The 22069-nt window shown below is 37.3% G+C and overlaps 1 protein-coding gene across 7 annotated transcripts in view; it reads right to left on the reverse strand.

Moving 5' to 3' along the window:
- Positions 1–268: 268 nt before the first annotated feature.
- LOC135214466 (uncharacterized) overlaps positions 269–22069 on the reverse strand; it is a 422924-nt gene continuing 401123 nt past the window's right edge. For 6 of the 7 annotated variants that reach the window (XM_064248810.1, XM_064248804.1, XM_064248807.1 and 3 more), the window contains 8 exons: positions 21311–21472; positions 20709–21019; positions 20174–20271; positions 18243–18350; positions 17735–17864; positions 14548–14678; positions 12504–12796; positions 269–3474 (listed from right to left, as the gene is read on the reverse strand). In XM_064248810.1, coding sequence (XP_064104880.1) covers positions 3267–3474; positions 12504–12796; positions 14548–14678; positions 17735–17864; positions 18243–18350; positions 20174–20271; positions 20709–21019; positions 21311–21472 — 1441 coding nt within the window. In that variant the 3' untranslated portion in view covers positions 269–3266. The remainder of the gene's footprint in view (positions 3475–12503; positions 12797–14547; positions 14679–17734; positions 17865–18242; positions 18351–20173; positions 20272–20708; positions 21020–21310; positions 21473–22069) is intronic. The other variant, XM_064248805.1, reaches the window with a different exon arrangement.

Consider the following 22069-nt stretch of genomic DNA (forward strand, 5'->3'; position numbering starts at 1 on the left):
GGTTTTTTAATATGCATGGTCCAGTAGCTTTTCTTTCCCTCCATTGACATGCTTAAAATATTTTTCCTGCATCACTTTTTACCCTAAACCTTCCCTCCAGTTGGAGGTAGGCTTATAGTTTACATCACTGTGTTAAGCCTGTCATTTTTGCTTATCAGACCGGTGGTGTAGGAGGGTTATAGATTCCTTTTCCCTTTAACTTTAGCATTTTGATATTGTATGAAACAAAAATAGAAAAAAATTAAGGTCCTAAATTAAAACAATAACAGAATATTCTATCTTTATTTTTGGCAAGGTATCAGGTTCAAAGAAGAATAATGTTACAAAATTTACAAATGGGTACACACAGGTCTATTTACACTGTACACACACACACACTCATATCTGTTGTATTCTATTCAGTATTATGCGTTATGATATCCTCCAAAGATGAGACAATGTGGCGACCAAAATTGCTCAGTGATACAGAACAAAATATCACTAGATCCACCATTTTTAATGATAAATCCACTTACCGGGAACTATATCGAGTATTGAATACTGGAAAGACTAAAGCTTGAAATGTACAGACAGTACTTTTAGAGTGCGTATCACATAGAAAAGGTAAAGTGCTAATTAACATTTGATGTACAGATTATTTTCACACCATAAAACAAAGGAATTCAGTCGAGACAAAGATTAGATAGCTCACAGTTTGCTGATGAAAGAGAAAAACTTTACTCCTAGTTCAAACATTTGAAACCTACAATATCCCTATAATGAATGAAATGAGGAATGAGTCTACCGCTACTGTTGAAAATTCTACATGAATATGAAAATGAGTTGATTCAACACATGAATAACCTGTCGGTTAGAATACTGTAGTAAGTTTAGAAAAAATACAAGCATTATTCTACAAGAAAGTAAAAAAGGGGAAAAGAGAGAGCATATTCAAACAATGCAAACACAACTTATTAAAAAATACACTCGTATGAGATTCACATATACATGTACAGTACTGTATATAACATCACAGAAATGCTTAGCATTAAATCTTAGTCATAGAAAAGGACCAGGTTGTTTCTCGTATTATCACTGATCCAACAGCAATAAGACATTAAATGTTTCTATGTGCTTTTTTTTTTTACTGGCAGAACTAGACATAACTTTGGTGCAAAACGTCACACAGTATAAAGAATGTTTATTTAAATCCTGTGTGCATCTACAAAATAAAACAAATACTGTAACTGTAATCATCATGAATTAATGTTCAATACATTTTTTGAATGTTGGTACACACTGTCCACTGAAAAATACTGGTACCTAGAACAGTAATCGCTGAACTTTATTTCTCATCAAGAATCTACAGTAACTATGGTAAGAAAAGAACATTAAATTCTTTAATTATGCTATACAGTACTCATTTAATTCATTATATAGCAAGACTGCCTAGCAGAGTGAATTTATGCCTGTTCCTTTTTTATTTTATCTTACTCAAGATGTACAGTTAATCACGTAGCAGTCATGCACATTTGAATCTGTATTATATTATTGGTCTGAAAGGCTAAAAATTCTTAATATTCCATTTAACACTACCCTACATCTAGTAGATCTAGTGGTTACCTCACATGTCCAATTTTATTTTGTCCTGAACATTTCATCTTTTTTTATAAGCAATAGTACCTATTCTGCTTGGACTGATTAATTGCAGCTTTAGAAATTTGTCATAGATAGTTTAAAAGATCAAGGTGAACTTTTCAGAAAAACAGTACAACTGCAAAGTTATATCTCAACAGGGCAGTGCTTTAGTTTTTAGGAATATCAAAGGTTGATTGGTCTATTTATGGCTTCCACAAATTCCTGATCATTAAAATAGTGTCACCTAAATTGGCAGTCTAAAAGGAAGCTGAAAGCCACAAACTTTTAGGACTTATATATTTGAAGTAGGTACACATGAAGTGTTTGCAGTGCCTCATAAAAAAATGCTTAATCATTTTGCAGTTGCCATGTAGCAATCCAAAGAAAATGCATTTCTGCTCTTTAGTGCTTTAGGAGACAGTGTATGTGGTTTGTTGAATAGTGTACAAACAGTAGTCATTTTTAGCTCTAAATTTCTGGAAAAACTGATGTGGGTTGGTTTAAGGATTTTTCAATTTTTGTCACTTTTAGTGTGTAGTCTTTGCTATTTGCTCTTTTATCTGGAACATTTGATGGGGAATATGAGAATTTGCATAAAAATATAAGTTCACAGTATTTAGTTTATTAGGTACTTGTTTTTTCTTTTTAGCTCCCAGTTATCATGTTCAACTGAATGGATGAGAAATATAATTATTGTACTGAATTTTATGAGAAAAGGGTTCAAAGATAACTTCATTTATATATAGACTTGAAGACTAAATTCCTATATAAATCACAAGTCAATTTCTCATTTATTTATGAATCCATCAACATTCTCATTAACTTTTTCACTTCATATTTTACCTTTGAAAAGGAGTTACATACTCTACAATCACTGTCTTGCACGTTTATTTTGAATTTCCGTCCAGTTTGAATCTCCTCTAAATAACAAAGTTAGCATTTCCTGTTAAATGAATTTCATTTCCAGAGGAACTTTTGACTGGAAAAAAGTTATTTCCTGTGTACTTCCAATTAATTTCTTTAATTATTAGAATAGCTGTGCTTTGAGGGAAGTACCAGTGATAAGCATAGCCATACTTTCCCAGTTTCTTGGTACGTATTAAATCTTTAGTAACAAATATGTATTCTTTAGATATTCTATAAATGAATACAGTACTTTGTCGTCTAGGCCTGTTTTATTAAATTAAGGCAGTAGTATATATGCATTTTAATAATGTAATTGCTACCTTAGTTTCCTTGAAACATTTGATGAATGTCAAGTCTCATGGATTCAGCCCGCCCCCCCTTTTTTTATTAGTGTATAATAACCTTATATGCGTAAAGGTTCCCCAGAATGAAAGAATCAGTTCTTACAAACTGTCATGCTAAGAGCTTCAGTAATAATAATAATTTAATTGCCACTGCTTATTAAACCTTAATCATCTTTTTAACATGCTTTCTGCTTTTCTTGAAAAATAATTGGGATGTTGAGATGCAACTCAAAATTTATCATTTCAGTTGTGAACATTTTCAAATATTTGCAGGGCAAGAAATTTAACTATATGCTCTCCGTATAACAATGTAATAAAACAAGATTTTGTCTACAATGTAACAATTACCAAATCTGTTTAATATGGCTGGAGGGTAATAAATTGCCCTCCGGCGTTTCATCACACAGCCGTCGTGTATGTCGAATGAGTAAGCGGGTGGAGAGGAATGGGATCCTCCTCCTCTTCCTCCTCAACTTCTAGGCTGACATCCTCAGCTGAAGCTAAATTAAGCGACACTGTAAATGGCCGCTGTCCTTCAAAGAAAGAGCGCAGTGGCGTAGGTAATCTTTGAGCCATACGTGTTGGAGTAAGTTCTAATGTACTGGACCTGGGAGAAAAAATGCAGTACCATATAGTATTGAAAATGTTAAAACTTACACTGATCCATGATATATATAACACCTGACCATTAGATTAAGCATTTCAAAATACTCACTAAAATTGTGATGACCATTAGGTTAAACATTTTTGAAATGTATATACAAGTAAATGTGCAAAATACCAAACCATATCATATTAGGCAGAAATTTCTAACCAACATTTTCTTTATCTACCCTTTCAAAATGTTTGTTTAAATAGTAAATACACTAGTATATAGTTCAGAAAACAATTTTCCCATTTTGGAACGGCTCCAAAGGAAATAAAAGTTTCTCCTAATTAGCAGTAACTATCCTCTGTTATCAGTCTCTCAAAGTTGTTTTATTGCACTAAAAACTAAAAGGATACTGTAACACTAGCAGCTACACAGACCTGATTTTGCATAAACTAAGTTCTTTAATAAATTGTGCCATTGATAAAATAAAATGCTGCACAGTTTTTCTATACTACCTTAGAACTGGTTCTCAATGATAAAATTTGGCAGACTTTAGGGGTTATGTGAACTGCAAGGTAAGCAATTTTATATTGGAAAATAATAATCTGGTGATATCTCATGTGAAAAAGGCTATAAGTTTATAGAATGGAGTACTGTACAATGAATTGCATTTTCCTCATGTTTTTTTTTACATCAAACTTGGATACCTGATACCTGCACCAATAAAATTCAACTTTATATGAAAAGACAGTTACCATTTAGTCAAGTGCTAACAAACAAAGCTTTGTGGATGATGACAATGTAGTAACCTGAAAAGACATAGTGTGAAAGTTGTATGAAAAAAACCAGTAAGCCTCAGACTATACTCTTGTTTGTACCTCACCCTCACATTAATGACAGGAAAAATGACCGACCGCGCCACCACCAATGACCCCTACACCATTAGTGAAAATCTTGCAGCCGCCTCCATATGACTACCGCCCTTCATGCTCCACCACCCAGAAGCATGGTCTTTCAGGGCAGAAACTATTTTCTGCATAAAGATGGATCACCTTGGTGAGTCTGAAAGCAGATGCCATTATCAAAATTCTTGCTGGAGGACATCTTCGAACAGATAGCAGGATGGTTCCAAGAACTAGAGGCCCACGTCACCTATGACATCTTGAATGCCCAGTTGGAGTCATCCTGCAACATGCCACCCACCCACAGAGAGCAGTTCCTCAATCATGTAGGGGCCCTGATAGGAGACAAGTGGCTGTTGCATGTGTACAAACAACTGCAACGACTCATCACCCTGCCCCACCAGGGGCAGTCAACCCGATTTTTCTATGGACTTTATGAGGGAGGTACTCCTGACTTGACTACTCTGCCAGACAGTAGTAGCCATGCCCATAGAACAATTCCTGGTCTGACTGACGAGGTACACAGCACACAGCAACAGACCCCTCAGCCAGCATCAGCAGCACATTGCACCGAACAGACATCTGACACTGAAGAAGACAACGATGAAGATGAGACAGCCGGCCCCCACTTACAAAAGGGGATTTTCCTGACAAGACATCAGAGATAAGCTCCCATAGAAGAAACATGAGCCTTCAAAAGTGACATGCTTCTTTCACTGGAGGTTTGGGAGAAAGGCCAGAAAGTGCACCAAAGGCTGCCTATTCTACAAAAGCATGTGTGACCCACCCATACTAATGTCTTTCTTCCAGGTCCAAGAGAAGGACTGAAATATGTTTTCTCAAAAGGTGAATGGTCTGACAAAGAGTTCCTAGTGGACACCAGAGCTTGCAGATCTTTCATCTCGACCAGTCCAGGCGACAACCCCTACACCATCAGTGAAAATCTTGCTGCCGCCTCCTTACAACTACCGCCTTTCACCTTTCACACTCCACCACCCAGAAGCATGGTTTTTCAGGGCGGAAATAATTTTCTGCATGAACATGGATCACCTCGGTGAGTCTGAAAGTAGATGCCGTCCTTAAATTCCTGCCTGAGGACACCTTCGAGCAGATAGCAGGATGGTTCCAAGAACTAGAGGCCTTTGTCACATATGGCATCCTGAAGGACCAGTTGAAGTCAGTTGAAGTCATCCTGCAGCATTCCGCCACCCACCCAGAGAGTGAAGAAGTGCCTCAATCACATAGGGGCCCCAATAGGAGATGAGGCTGTCGCACGTGCACAAACAAATGCAACGATTCATCACCCTGCTGGCCAAGGTACACACAGCACGTAAGAGCAGCAGACCCTCACAACCAGCATCAGCAGCACATTGCACCGAACAGACATCTGACACTGAAGGAGACAGGGGAAGGTCTTTTACAAAAAAGACCTTCCCCTGACAAGTGAAAATCTTGCAGCTGCGTTACATACGACTACTGACCTTTATACTCCACCAACAAGATACATGGTTTTTCAGGGCAGAAACAATTTTCTCCATGAACGTGGATCACCTTGGTGAGTCTGAAATCAGATGCCATCCTTAAATTCCTGCCAGAGAACATCCTCAAACAGATAGCAGGATGGTTCCAAAAACTAGAGGCACCTGTCACATATGACATCCTTAAGGACCAGTTGAAGTTATCATGCAGCAGGCCACCCACCCAGAGAGTGAAGGAGTTCCTCAATCATGTAAGGGCTCTGATAGGAGACAAGCAGCTGTTGCTTGTGTACAAACAACTGCAATGACTCAATAACTGCCCGCCAGGAGCAGCCAAGCTGATTCTTCCATGGACATTGTGAGGAAGGTACTCCTGACTAAACTAACCCGCCACACAGTAGTAGCTATGCCCATAGAATGATTCCTGGTCGCGATTGAAGAGGTACTCACTACACATACAGCAGCAGACCCTTCACAGCCAGCATCAGCAGCACATTGCATTGAACAGACATCTGACACTGAAGAAGACAGCGATGCAGACGAGCCAGCTGCCCCCATTTACAAAAGGTGCTTCCCCTGACAAGACATCAGTGATAAGCTCCCGTAGAAGAAACAAGAGACTCCAGAGGTTACTTGCTTCTATCATTGGAGGTTTGGGAGCATGGAGAGAAAGTGCACCAAAGATGCTTATTCTAAAAATGCATGCGCAACCCACCCATACCAACGTCAACAGTGAGCAGGCAGGTTGCCTTGTAAGAGAAAACTTGCTTGTTCACTGCTGTCTTTCTTCCAGGTACAAGAGATGACTGAAATATGTTCCTTAAAAGTTGAAAGGACCGATGTGGCGTTCATAGTGGACACCGGAGCTTGCAGATCTTTCATCTCAGCCAGACCAGGCAACCAGTATCGACAGCCAGCAGAGCACCACTGACAATTTACAGAAGGCGGGAGATGAAAGGGATTTTGACGTAGGAAAAATCTATTTCTGGGCGAGGAAGCCGTGTCGCCCAGTGAAATGTGTCCTCTTTAGCACTATTTCTAGTAAAATATTGCTATGATACCAGAGAACTGCTAAATTGGACATGTCAGAAGTCTCTGACTCGCTCACCTAAATAAAAGGTGTCGGTATAGAACTGGGGCGAGTGTTAAACACTACCACAGCAACCCCTCCAATTAGCCTTTTCCTCATCAAAAGACCCTGAAAACGGGGAGCCGACCTATAGGTCACACCCAGCTACCCTGTTGAAGGGGACTGCGGCGTCATACTTATCGATAGCAAAGAAGCTTGGTGCACAGCAAGGGGGGGAAAAAAGGAAAAAAGGGGGGGATTTCACTGGGCGGCACGGCTTCCTCGCCCAGAAATAGATTTTTCCTACGTCAAAATCCCTTTTCTGGGCTCAGCCGTGTCGCTCCGTGAAATTGTACCAGAGAAACACCAAGCTATACTATCCTGAAAGGAAAAATCATATTAATGAAATCAAAGGAAATAATAAAATAGTTTAGAATTGGAAAAAATACAATTTATTTACAAAATATACTATATAGCCAAAACATGTGGCAACATTTGCAACAAGTCACATACATAATAAAATAATTACAGATAATTTGTATGTACGTAAAACTATACACGATTATACACTTATTCTAGTAGCTAAGGCATTTGCTGAGGTAGGTAAAATGTTAATGAAACCAATAAAAAGAACAGATAGCTATAAACAAGCGTGCAACGCTGGGAGGCTATCGATAAGAATGACGCCGCAGTCCCCTTCAACAGGGTAGCTGGGTGTGACCTATAGGTCGGCTCCCCGTTTTCAGGGTCTTTTGATGAGGAAAAGGCTAATTGGAGGGGTTGCTGTGGTAGTGTTTAACACTCGCCCCAGTTCTATACCGACACCTTTTATTTAGGTGAGCGAGTCAGAGACTTCTGACATGTCCAATTTAGCAGTTCTCTGGTATCATAGCAATATTTTACTAGAAATAGTGCTAAAGAGGACACATTTCACGGAGCGACACGGCTGAGCCCAGAAAAGTTATTTTCAATGGGAAAGACTACAACTGGTCTTTCATTGCAGCAGACATGACAATGGCATTGTTAGGGGCGGCTTTCCTAACAGCTCACCACCTAGGCACCTACTAGCAGACGTCGCAGTAAAGCAACACCGAATTCATCTTCCCCAATAGCCAAGCAGATGTAGAACAACAAAAAGAAAAGAATACGTCCCATTGCACCTGACGTCCCACCAACAGAAATTAGAGAACTGTTATGAGAATACGAGGATGTATTCAAGGACAATCTAACAAAGCCAGCAAAGCATGCAATCCAGCACCACACTGAAAGAGAAGGTCTCCCAATCCATTCAAGATTCAAATGGCTGGCTCTAGAGAGCTTGCCTACACAAAAATGTTATTTAAAGACATGGAACAAGCTGGAATATGTCAGAAAGCAACCACCAGCCCATGGACATCACCATTACACATGGTACCAAAATCAGACTAAACATGCCACCCCTGCAGAAATCACCAACAGTTGAATGTGAAAACAAATCCAGACAGATACCCACTGTAGGTGCCCCTTTGGGGTGATGGTTGCTGTCTTTTTGATGTCTTCTTTTGCTACCAGCACTTGAAAATACCCATTTAGCAGATTGACTTTTGTGAATATTTTTGCTCCACTCATTTGGTTTGTTGGACTACAGCTGCTTTGGCCTCCATAACTCGGGGGCAACATTCCAAAGGTTAATGGGCAAAATATTTGGGGACCTCACATAGTGTAATATATGTCATTGATAACTGATTAATCTTCAGCCCAAACTGCAAACAACACCTCAAACATGTGAGAACAGTGTTACAAAGACTGAAAGAAAACTGCCTAATAGTGCATAAAGATGAATGTGAATGTGCAAAGCAAATGGTAGGTTCCGAGACACATTGTTAGCCCAGATGGCATCAAACCCCTGCTGGAAAATTTAAACCAATAACATATTCCCCCAAATATCAATGCAAGAATTTTCTGGTTTAATAAATTACTATCACAGGTTCATTCCAAACAGCACAAAATTAGTAAGTCCTATAGTACATCAGCTTCTCAAAGGAAAAAAAAATCCAATTAAATTGAGCAGAACAATAAGATGATGCATTTAAATTAGCAAAGGAAGCAATAACCTCTGCAACAACATTATTTCTTTTTACCCCACAGATCCCTCACACTAACAACTGACGCAAGCAGGACACTGATGGTTGCCATCATTCGTTAGCGTTCTATAGCAGAAAGCTAACAATAGCAGAGCAGAAGTACTCAATGTTCGGCAGGGAGCTCCTTCCAGTCTACAAAGCAGTTCACTGTTCCGCCACATGCTTGAAGAACAATAATTTGTGGTGCAGACAGACCACCAGCCACTTGTGCACTCCTTCACAGTCAGCAGACACATGATCAATGCGACAACAATGGCACCTATCAGCGAAAATTGAGCACTCCTGCACCAATAAGTACCAGAAAGGCTCATCGAACACCAGGGCAGACACCCTGTCATGAAACTGTGTCAACACCAGCCAGCTTTGGATATCCTATTCCGAGATTACAGTGACTGCGGCAGATAAACCCTGCCCACTAATTGAGTGACCTGTTGATGTTGATCAACAACCAACACCTGAGAGACGAGCACTGGATGCCCATGCCCATACTTGCCAGAGGGCTAAGAAGGAAAGGTTTTAATCTCATCTGCAACCTATCCCACTCATCAGCTCGATCAACCGCATGAGCAGCAGCAGAGCAGTACATCTGGTGGGGCCTGAGGAAAGACATGGGCAAGAGATTGCATCCCGTGCCAGAGTGTATGCCGTGCCAGACTCCAAGGAGAGAAAGAGAGAGAGAGAGAGAGAGAGTGAGTTTTCAGAACAACAACCTACAACCCTGAAGCCAGGTTACACAGATCATTGAAAGCCTCTCTCATGCCATATGCCAAGGAAGAAGTTTAAGAAAAGCACTGCCATGGGTCATGCTAGGACTCGGAACAACATCGCATGAAATATTCAATGCACCTTCAGCAGAAGTCCTTCACACCCAAGCATTGGCATTTCCAGCAGATGTTTTTCTAGAAAATATAAAACAACGACGACAGCTGACACTAGAAATGCAATAGAAAAATTATTACCAGCCAAGACAATCTACCAAACAAACACAAAAGTGTACATCCCCTGAAGATCTGCAGAATGTAAAATATACATTCTTTCAGGTCAATGCCCGAGCACCCCCTCTTCCCAGCCCACTTGTAATAAATACATTATTTGAAACAAATAATTACATATCTGTAAATAGAATCCATGACCTGAGGGGTCATTGGTGAATTAGGAGCGTCCTACGTGACTATCACAAATCTAGATCACGCTGTGCAATGCCTGCAGTAGCCTGGTTTACGTTTCTTTGGAAACATCATCATTCCTTAAAATTGTTAACTACTCACAACACCTTCCATGGGAAGCGGTTGACCTGTTAACCTGCGCCGGAAACTTGTAACTTCCGAGCCGGCGGACTACTTATGTCTTTTTATGTGAATCGCTGAGATAGCTAGTGTTTCGCTATCAACACGATGCTTTGAGAATTTAGTTAATTTCAAGTTATCAAACGGAACGGTCTCCTGACCGAACTATCTCTCTTATGATGGAGTTGAGAAATAAAGTTGTTTTACAGTTATCAACTTCTCCGTTTGAATCATCTCCCTTATTCTAAGAAGAATCACTTTACTAAGATACAACGTAGGAGAGAAGGAAAGAAGAACCAGTAATGCTTACGAACTACAGTCGTAAGAAAAGACAAACAGTCTTTCGCCAAAGCGGAAGAACTTACACACTCAGAATACTCCAAAGCCTACCAAATGATGGGTGATAGGAGGATGATGTGGTTTCAATTGACAGATTGAAGCTAGCATACATACTGAACACCAGCCCAAAAACATGAGCCTTTCATTAAGGCCATTGTCCTGTAGCGCCTGGATTTCACGTAAATATCCCTTCTCCAATCTGTCATGATTACTCTGCAGTTCAAATGAGCTACTGACCTTTGCGAAAGTTGTTTGAATAAATTCAGTAAGCCTCAGACTGCACTCTTGTTTGTACCTCACCTCACATTTGTGACACTGGAAAGATGACCAACCACCCAACCACTCTGAAGCATGGTTTTTCAGGATGGAAACTATTCTCTGCACGAAGATGATCACCTTGGCAATGCGAAAAGCAAAATGGCTCCAAGAACTAAAGACCCCCCTTCACCTACGACATCCTGCAGAACCAGCTGAAGTCATCCTTCAGCATGCCACCCACCCAGAGAGCAAATAAGTTCTTCAATCACATAGGGGCCCTTATAGGACACACATACAAACAACTGTAGCGACTCATCATCCAGCCCACCAGAGGCAGCCAACACAAGTCTTCCTTGGAGCTTGTGAGGGAGGTACTCCTGTCTAAATTACCCTGCCAGACAGTGGCAGCCATGCCTATAGAAGAATTCTTGGTCATGGTTGCGAGGTGCACACGCCACATAGAGCAGCACCCCTCACACCCAGTATCGGCAGCACATTGCCCCAAACAGAAGTCGGACAACAAAGATGCTAACAATGCAGATGAGCCAGCCAGCCTCATTTACAAAAGGCGCTTCCCTATACAAGCCATCCAAGTCTTTCACTGGAGGTTCAGGAGGAAGTGTGACAAAGGCTGCCTATTCTCAAAAGACATGCAGTAGGGTCGCACATGCAACCCACCCATACTAATGTCAGCGGTGAGCAGACAGGTTGCCTTGTAAGAGAAATCACTCCTGCTCACTACTGCCTTTCTTCCAGGTACAAGAGGACTAAAATATGCTTCTTCTTAAAACAACTCAACCTTTGCCCCTCCACTGACAATTTATGGAAGGCGGGAGATGCAAGTTCCCATCTACAGGAAAGACTACAACTGGTCTTTTATAACAGCAGACGTAACAATGGCGTTGTGTTGTTAGGAGTGAATTTCCTAACAGCACACAACTTACTATTCGACGTCTCAGCAAAGCAACTGGTTACCAAAGCAACACAATTCATCTCCCCAAAAGCCAAGCAGACGTACAACAACAAAAGCAGCAGGCCAACAAGAAGAAAAGAATGTCCCATTGCAGTTATGTCCCACCAACAGAAATGGGAGAATTGTTATATGAATACGAGGATGTATTCAAGGATACCTCAAGTACGCACAACTTAACAAAACCAGCAAAGAATTATGGCTAATAAATAAATCAAGCTTCACTGCATTAAAACCCCCGTTTCTGACATTTAAATTGACTTGTGGTGCATGGCAAGAATGTAAATTGTACAGTTTGGCATGGAATAGATTAGAATACAAAATTTAGGCCAAAGATGAACAGAGATACAGTAATAGGAATGAAAGGGTGTCAGCTAGGGCTGAAGGAACACTGCAAAGAACCTCAAGTAATGCCTACAGTGCACCTCATGTGGTGCACTGACGACTACTCCCTACAGGGTGTAGTGTTAGGAAGCCCAACTCTTCTTTCAAACTTGAGTTTTGTTTTGGCTGTAATGCTATCCCATGAATTTTACAGAAACATTCAATTAAGAATATGCAAATATGTAACTTATATAATCACAAAAGTTATATGATATATACAAAATAAATTAAATACCTGTTATATTCATGAGCATTTGTGCGTTGCTCCATCCTATCTAAGGTTGCTGTCATTTCTAGTGTTGCAGTGCGTGATCGTCCAGATGAGAATCTTGTGCCTCTTCGATCTGCTGTGCCAGCACGAGAGGGATTGTTGTATGGGCCATCATACAGAGAAGGGTCATCATAAAATGACCTGTCATGCGACATTGATGATGACCTAGAGTCGGACATTGGTGTGCCATCTTCAGCAAGTGGTACAGAAGTGAAGGCAGCCACAACGTGAGGCGAATCTTCTATTGTTCGAATTACCTGCAATATTTTATTAATTTATTAATGTCAAACACTACTAAATTATAAAGCTAAAAAAAGTACAGATCTGAAAACTTTTTCCAAAATGTCAACAATAAATCCAGTTAAATATGATGGATCAATTTCATCTGTAATTCCTAGGAGTAGTATGCTCTTTCTGTATGATCTTGCAAGAAAAATTAAGAAAAGCAAGCAAAGGTGCAACATGTTCAAAGCTGACCAGATTACCTTAGTTGGGAACAATATTTGGTTGTGAAACAACTGGAATGAAAAAATTTAGCATTTAAGCAATGTTAATTTTGTGGAAAAAAATCCTCTGAATTATTCACCCATCATTAAAGAGTACCTCTTACTAGTGAACCAAGAACAAACACCACGATCATCCTTTTATACACCCATTGAAAGTTATTCTGATAGTTACACTTTTTATTAGTGTACCCATATCATCTAGTGCAAAGAGGGATGCTGAATACTATCTAAAGGACAGACTGGGGTACCTTCATTCTGCATATGTGCTTATGTATTAAGATGACAAATGGTGAGACTATATGATGGAAATTGGCTCTCACTGCATTTACCACTGGCAGGAGTCTTAAAAAGATAGTATGAGATCAATAAGAGCCTGAAATGTCACCCTGCTCTACCTTGGGTAACAGTACATGAAAACGTACAACAAACTAAGTAGATTACAATGATACAAGGAATATTAGTCACAACAAAATCATCATCACATCCTTTAGGTAAATTAATGCTTACATAAGTCCCATCAAGTTACACTTATTTAAAATTGAACAGTATTATTATATGTTCTGTAATAACAACCTAAATTTTACTATAACATTTTTATTCAAATTTTATTGGAAAAAGTAAGCTGTGAAAGGAAACTGCAAAGAGGAGAAAATGAAAACTTTCAAGTTGTGGAAGGGGATAAAGTCATCCAAGGTGCTATAAATGTGTAGATATACACTCGCCTTCAACAACATAATTGGTCATAACAGACATGTTGGTTTCCTATGCGCAGAAAATTTATAAGAGGACTATAAAAGAAAAAACTACAATGGATTGCCATAGTGATAAATGAGTTACATGCAATGTCTCTACCATCATAATGTGCTTGTATTGCAACACAAAATGGTGTGTAGAATCGTCCATTTGGAATAATTCTTTCAACGAATAGTGATAAAAGGTCATACTTAATTAAGTATCTCTATTTCGAACTACAACAATTTTATAAAGAGTGGCAGCTGCACCCAAATATGTTAAACATCAATGAATAAACTTTAAAATAAAAAAAATAAAAAGTTTTCATTATTAATGTAATTTTGTATAATCTTATTATGCTACCAAGACAAAAACTGGAGTTTAAGCTGAAAATTATTACCATGGTGTAGTGGAATAATGTAAATTTCTCTTTATTGGATGGTGAAGAAAAAAAAAATTAAACTATGTCAGCAATAACTTGAAAATGCAAGTTCTCACTCAATGGTTTAACCCTTTCATTGGTAGATATCTTGTCTTCCATTATATGAAGAACTAGTATAGGCTGACACTGAACTCAAAATTGTGATCAGTTATCAATAAGAAAAACCATCTTCTAGACTGCCTAGACACACACACAAACTTTGGCAATTCTCTCCTGTACACAAACTTGTGACACACCAACCTTCAGCAACTACTGTGTAAGCCTCAGGATTTGCAATAAATGACAAAATTAAGCATTCCTCATACAATCAAATCCAAATTTTACTTACCTGAAGGGTAAGAGGTGTATCTAAGGGAATAGTTTCAGAAGCTTCTCTGTTGTGAATGATCACCGAGATATGAGCAGGATGTGGGATGGGAGGTGGAATAAGTAACTTTTCTGGAACATGACTTCCACATACTGGAAGAAATAAATTTCAATTAAACATTTACCCTCAAAATGGTTATCTCACTTGAACTAGTGACTTATTTAAAAAAATATAAAAGTACATACCCTATTTGCCAGATTTGATTTTTTTTTTCTTTCAAAAACAAGGTCAAGAAAAATATCTCTGTGCCTTATAAGGTACAGGTTAGTATTAAATTTAGCCTGTGAAACTACAAGACACCGCACTGCTAGTAAGCTAAATTCCTAACACCTTCCCAACATAACTAACTACAGATTTCTTAGAAGTTTTTAGTAACTACAGATACCAGCAACTATTATCTTAGGTAGTATGTATACCAGTAATCTTTTATTTAAATGAAACATGATGAAAAAGGTAACAAATCCCACAATGAGACAGTTTGTTGGGTTTTTTTCTTCTCTCCTGCCACTCCATCACCCTCCAACATAATCTGAAGCCATGTTCGTCATCTCACCAAAGCGTACAGACCAACTACTACATAGTGCTTATAGTTTATTTCATCTGTATTAATGTTGTAAAATATATTTACTAAACATAAAATTACAATATCAATTGTAAAATGAAAAGAGATTATCTTGCAAATGGCTACCATGTTGAGGTCCACCTGTTTTAATGGTATACATTTAGATGGAGCACTGAACACTTATTTGTGACATTTCTTTCTTTCTCCACCACAGCTGTGACCCACATTGGTCAATTAACATCTGGGAATCTGCATAGGTCAACAGAGGCATACTGAAACTTAGCATCTATATCAGCCCTCCTCTGCCAGTTCAAGAATTGAACACTGGTCATTAAATTTGAGATGAGTGCACTTATCACTGTTCCACAAAAGAAAGTTAGCTGATGGTCCAACTTGGCACAATCAAGATGATTCAACAGCAAGTAATTTTACTATTAAAGTCTATGCCCAATACCAAACATAACATGACAGATTAATAAAGTATAAGGAGGAAGACTGATAGAAATTAGAGAATAAACTAAGCCATAAGTTCGAATATGTAATAATTAATGATAAAAACATATTTATGGTCCTACTCCTAAAAACTGACATTTTTCCTAATGGATAATCAACTAATTCTCTATAAAACTTCGAATGCAAATATGATCTAACAAGAAGATAGTTTTACTATGATTGCCAAGAGACAAGTATGTTAAATTCAAGTAGCCATACTAGCTTTGGAGGGTGCAATGATCAATTATTATGCACTGTCCTATACAACTAACAATACTTCTGTCAAATATCTTTAATAAGCTTAAAATTGCAGTTCTGTAATATACATTGTATGAATAAGAGAGAAAGAGGAAGCTAATTCTAAGCTAGTCCGTTGACTGCACAAGCTCAAGTACTAATGGTACATAATTATCAATAATTTTTTGTATACTACTGTATTCCATATAAAGAACATTGTAGTAAAATATCTTGTGACAGATTTAAATTTACAATACACGAATCAGAGATTGTTAATGTTAATAGTACGGTACATGTTGACTTAGCTAGGCATGGGTAAGTCGTGCATTTACGTAAGACTGCTGGATACACGTACTACTGTATAGTATAGGTTTTACTCCCTACCAATTCACAGTAATAACTGATCATCACATGGTTCAAAATAACCTATAGTGGGGAGGGGGATGGTGATCAGTGTATGTGAGTTACTGTGGGGTATTTTTATTTTTTTCTGAATTCATATCCATAATTAAGGAATGCATAGTATTACTACATATTTTTTATGCTGGCAAATATGGTCACTGTTATTGAAAAATAGTCAGTAATCTCAAAATCTCAGACTATTTTTTCTTATAAATGATAAAACAGAGAGCAGGAACAATCAGTTACAGAAGAGACAGTATGCCCACAGCTGTGGAGGCTCTAAAGACCATGGAGAAAGGGTAGATGTAGATTTACACCAGATGAGAATGCAAGACTAAGTACATAAGACAGAAGCAGGAGAGAAATCATCATATAATTAGCTCCATGAATGTAAAATTTGACAAAATGCTGCTGATGATGAATGCTGCCAGATGTACTCTTTACATCATAAATTATGAAGATTACATATATACATTCAAAGCTTCATATTACAAGTCACTGTCACCATTCAAATATGAATAGTGCAGTATACAAATATGAATAGTGCAGCATTATCTATATGACTATATCAATATGTATATAAAAAATTTCAAAAACAATAATTCATCACCTGAATAACCTTTTGAATCAAACCAAGTAGGGAGTGGGGAGGGGGGGGGATTTAAAACATTGGTAAAATTCAAGTCATTGATAAAATTGTAAAATCATAGATAAAAGGGGATTTAAATTAACTACTAAGGACTAAAACAATTTCTGGTTAGCTACAGAGCTTTTTTTTTATTTCATCATAGTCAGTACATATACTTACTCTGAGCTTAGCAACAACTCTATTTTCTTCATACCCCTGATTTAAAAAAAAAAAAAAAAAAAAAAAAAAAAAAAACTGAGTATAAAGAGGAACTCAAAGGTTTTAGAACTTTTCATTTAGATGCATTTAAAATGGATTTTTACATTTAACGAACAGAACCAATGTTTCATTTAATCTTTAAATTAATGGTATTTTTGGTAAAATTGTTTAGTAATATTGATTGATATAATCTAGTTGCTTATAGGTTTCAGCTACATTTTTAACCTTTTTCCAGACTTTGTTAGTTGACATAAATCTTGGAAATACCTAATCAAATCTAACTTTCAGCATAGGTTTAATAGTGTTATTGATGACAATTTGAAACCAGCAAGTAAATAAAAGTATTACATGTTCATTTCCCAGCCATCACCAATCTCTTTCCAGTTCCTAAATACACCATCTTCTTAGGAGATACAATAGCATATTGATATCAATGAATATTGGCCAATTACCAAGTGCATTATCTTCTGTTTACCTCAATACACATGCAACTGTTACATAGAGTTGGTTCTATCCAATCCACTTAATTCATAAGCTCATTCACTGAAGATTTTATCTAAATAGGATGTTAAGAACTAAGGAGGTTTAGGAATGGTTTAATGTCTCACCCATTCTTTTACCAGGGTTAAGTCTTAGAGACAATCTGGCTGCAAGGCTGGTTTTCCCAGTGCGATGAGTTGGGACACCATGTCTTACGAGTGGTGTGAATGACGCTAAATCTAAGTAAGGAGCATGAACCTGAAAATATAAAAAATGCAGGTAAAATGCATTCCGATAACAGCAATGCAAATGAGATAGATAAAACAGGTGCACAGGAAAATGCTAAACATAAAACAAACAATGAACTCCAATAAGAATCTTTTTACCAATTACTTATATGTGCAAGACAATCTCAACTGTCAAAAATTTAATCTTGATCAATATTATGTGATATGAAAAAACTTCCTTTTCTAAGATTCGTTTTTGCTTTTCCCTTATAAAATACAACTACAAAATTTTTTGGTACAGGTAAGTATCTAAAACAAAAAATTAACTTTACTTTCAACTTAATGTAAATTGTACAGCAGCCCATACAGTACTTTCAACTTTATATAAATTGTACAGCAGCCCACTCACCTGAATATTTCCTCGAGGAGTGTGGACTGTAAGTTTTTCATCCAAGTCAGGTCTGTCTGGCAAGCACCTGATCATTTCTGTGTATCGTGATAAGCTCACACCATGAACCTTCAAATGATAAAATTTGTTATTCATCATTGAATACTTTCATTTTCCTCAAAATACCTAATGCATATTCTGCAGGAAGTCCAAACTAATCATAGACTAATAGTTTACTACAGGGTCACCTCCATACTCTCACTATGCTGACAGGGGAGATCTGCTCTTGAATGAGAGATGATAATTAGAGTGAGCCAAAGACAAATGGGCTGAACAGCCAAATGAGATGAGACCAAAGGAAATGAATGGAAAGTAAAGGCAGCAAGCAATGCAGCCGGGGTCCAATACAATACTGCAAAGAATTGCTTGTACTGACTAATGTGTGCTGTTCATGAGGTGGTGTCTCCAGAATGGAGGAGCCATTATGAATACCAGCAACAAAATATTTGTCTCCTTAATTTTGCGACTTGTGGGCTGAGTAATTTTGACATGTCTTCGAATAAGACATTCTCGTCGAACTTTAACATGTACTGTGTGAATAGCCTATGTATAATCAGTAACAAACATTAAGTTTTGGAAGAATCCCCAACACTGAAATTTTGACAAGCTTCAACATTTGCAATGAATCCAATTACTAAGTTTTTAAAAATGTGCAATTTAATTGGCAAAATATAATATATATAATTTATATATATATATATGTATGTATGTAACTAAAAAGAAATCTTCATGCCATCCCTGTGAGAGCTGATAATCAGTTAAGTGGTCTGGTAAAACTATTTCAATAAAAATAATATGCACTTTGAAAAAAATTATTTGTGTACCAACTGATCACGACTACTGTACAGCCTTAATGCAAGAGCATGAGATTTCACCAGTTAAAACACTGTGTCAATCTATGTCAAGCCAGTATATTTCATAGCTCTTGATTAACTTTCACAAAAAATATCCACTTACTAGTACTGTACCTTTAAAATTATTGAAGATATTAACCTTTAGTACAAGTACTAACTTCAACATTTTATAGGTAATTACTGTACGTATACAACTACTTACGTAGTATATTGAATGAAGTGTGTCAGCTTAATTGTAATTTTGCAAAGCACAAAAAATCAAAGGAGCACTTATACTCTCTTCAACCCAGGCCATCTTGTATAAATTTGCCCATAAATACACCCAGGGATTGCTGTTGTTTTCAGTTATTATCTTTCATGTTAGTATGTCAGCTGTAATTGTATTTTTGCAAACTAAAGTATACAAAGGAATATTAAAAAAAAATATGTATAACGCACTAAAAGGTACTGTATCTCCCCATCCCAGTACATCTTGTAAATATTTTACCATAAATATAATCTTCATACCACGAAGGTGAGTATGTCTCCCCTCCTAATCCTCGAGGGGTTGATACACTTCAGTACAGGCCACCCTTTTGCTAAACACATCATACATATTTGCTGTTACTGATGCCCTATTTTCAGCCTTTTATTTTTTTTTCAGTTTCCTTTGGTCTTTTCCTGCCTAGCTGGCCAGCTTCTTTAACTTTACCTTGCTCCAGTTTTCAATTATCTGTGAACAGCAAATCTTTCTGAAGAGTCCTACAAGTGACTAGAAATGTTACTTAATGTTAAATCTTAATATCACAAAATACACATTACAGGCAGTCCCCAGTTATCAGCGATCCGGTTATATGGGGATTGTCTAGCACCGAACTGCCCCAATTTCTGGTTATTGGCACTGATAGACATCTAATAGAGGCACTGATAATAGCCAATTTTTGGTTATCAGCAATTTATGCTTATCGTCAAGCCATTGGAACGAAACCACCACCAATAACCGGTGACTGCCAGTATAACCATGATAGCTTTGTCAGCAATGCATAAAACACAACGTACCTCCATTTGGAAGCTTGTGTCAGATTCTTCCATCGGTGTAAGGAAATCAGAACTAAAGATTTCAGTAAAAATTAGTGAAGCAAGGCCTGCATAGTCACCTGCAAAGAATTTGAAATATTTAATACTAGTTAGGAACAACTTATCAAATTTCAGCTTACAACTTTTTCATGTTTATTTGAAGCAACCTTATCCATTCAAGCTGAAATACCTTTTAATTTGCTATATACAGGAATACTCTTGTACAAAATATTATCATAATTTGTTTATCCAACACCCAAGACAAATATTATTGAACATAATATACTGATAGCCAGGATTTGGCTGTACAATATATAAATAATCATATCCATATTTTATGATTTTATTCTACTATAATTCATTAATATTATTAACTGGTAATTACATTTTATTCTACTATATAACATTGCTATTGTTATCTGGTCAAGTTATAATGATGAAAGCAGCATACTGAATGCTTTAGCAAAGGTATGGATGATTTTCCTGTATATGCCATAATTTCATTAATATTTCTTACCAAAGGCCAGCCCTTTGCTGTCCCACCATTCTTCAACTGTTGCAAACTTTGGTTCAACTGGGCCTGCAGCTCTTCTTGAAGAAGTGGCTCCTGTCTCAGTGATACCAACATTTTTTGGTGCAGAAGAACTAATCCGCCCTTGAATACGATCAAGCTGATGTATGATCTCTCTCAAGTCACCTTCAGATGATTCGCTGCTACTTCTACCAATGATACGACACAACACATGTGAAGGATAGAATTCTTCTATCATAATGGTGGCTTGCTTTAGTGTAATTTTCAAGTCCCTTGTGGTGAGCTTCACTTTTGACCTACAGAGAAAAATGGGTGACTTAAGTTTCTACCAAAAGAAAAAAAGCAGCCTATTCAGTACACATTCACACTGTCTTTGTAATACTTTACTGAAAATTTTGCAAATTACGACAGGTAAACTTTTACAGAAAAAAATCTGACTTTGAAGAGATCAACTTCAATTATGTGCATTTACAATGACAACAATACAAAACACTTGATGAAATCAAATGTTTATTAAACTCACTAATATACTATATGCATAAATAATTTTTGCCTTTCTTCATAACAATTGTTTTAAATTTCCTTACCTGACACTGATAGGAAGGCCAAGAGCAAGATCTCTGCGTCGCCTGTCAATTTTTTCCTGTAGTGTTAAGCTTAGATCCCTGACCTCCTTTTCCACTCTGTCGTAGTTACCACTTTTACCAATTATTCCACTGAAGGGTCCAAAACATCTTTGAACAAAATCACTGAAAGAAATGAAACAATATCAGTTTACTTCTTCAAACCTTGTGCTTTGAATTAAATATTAATGAGAAACACAGACAACAAAACTAATTTCCCTTTCTTTGGGAGAATGAGGAGCTCTTCATTCTACGTACAGTAAATATACTTTACAGTAATGCTATAACCTTATTTCATGCTTAGATTCAGTTTGTGCCTCTTCGACCTAAGTATACAGCAGTAGATGCAAGTGTTACTATAATATAACCATGGTTTATAAGGATTTATATACACTCCTAGATGTGAGCCACTTTCTGATGTGTTGCTATAACTTGCAGATTAGAGTTAGCAGAAGTCACTAGAGGAATTTATATTTTGGCAAAAGAGTATTCTTTAGTAAATATAGAAATGGTATATTTCTTTTTTTATAATATTTTTGACTGACAAGTGTTAATTAACTGGTTACCTATTTGAATACGTATTGCAATTAATAACTATTTTATTATCTGGATCTTGGGTTATTACTTATAATAAAAGCTACATTTATGGGAAGGTAAGAGTACTTTCCTCAGAAATGGAAAATAAATGACCAAACTCCTTTATCACTATAATGTTATCATTAC

Source organism: Macrobrachium nipponense, chromosome 45, assembly GCF_015104395.2.
Source record: "Macrobrachium nipponense isolate FS-2020 chromosome 45, ASM1510439v2, whole genome shotgun sequence".
In the NCBI taxonomy this organism is placed as follows: domain Eukaryota; kingdom Metazoa; phylum Arthropoda; class Malacostraca; order Decapoda; family Palaemonidae; genus Macrobrachium; species Macrobrachium nipponense.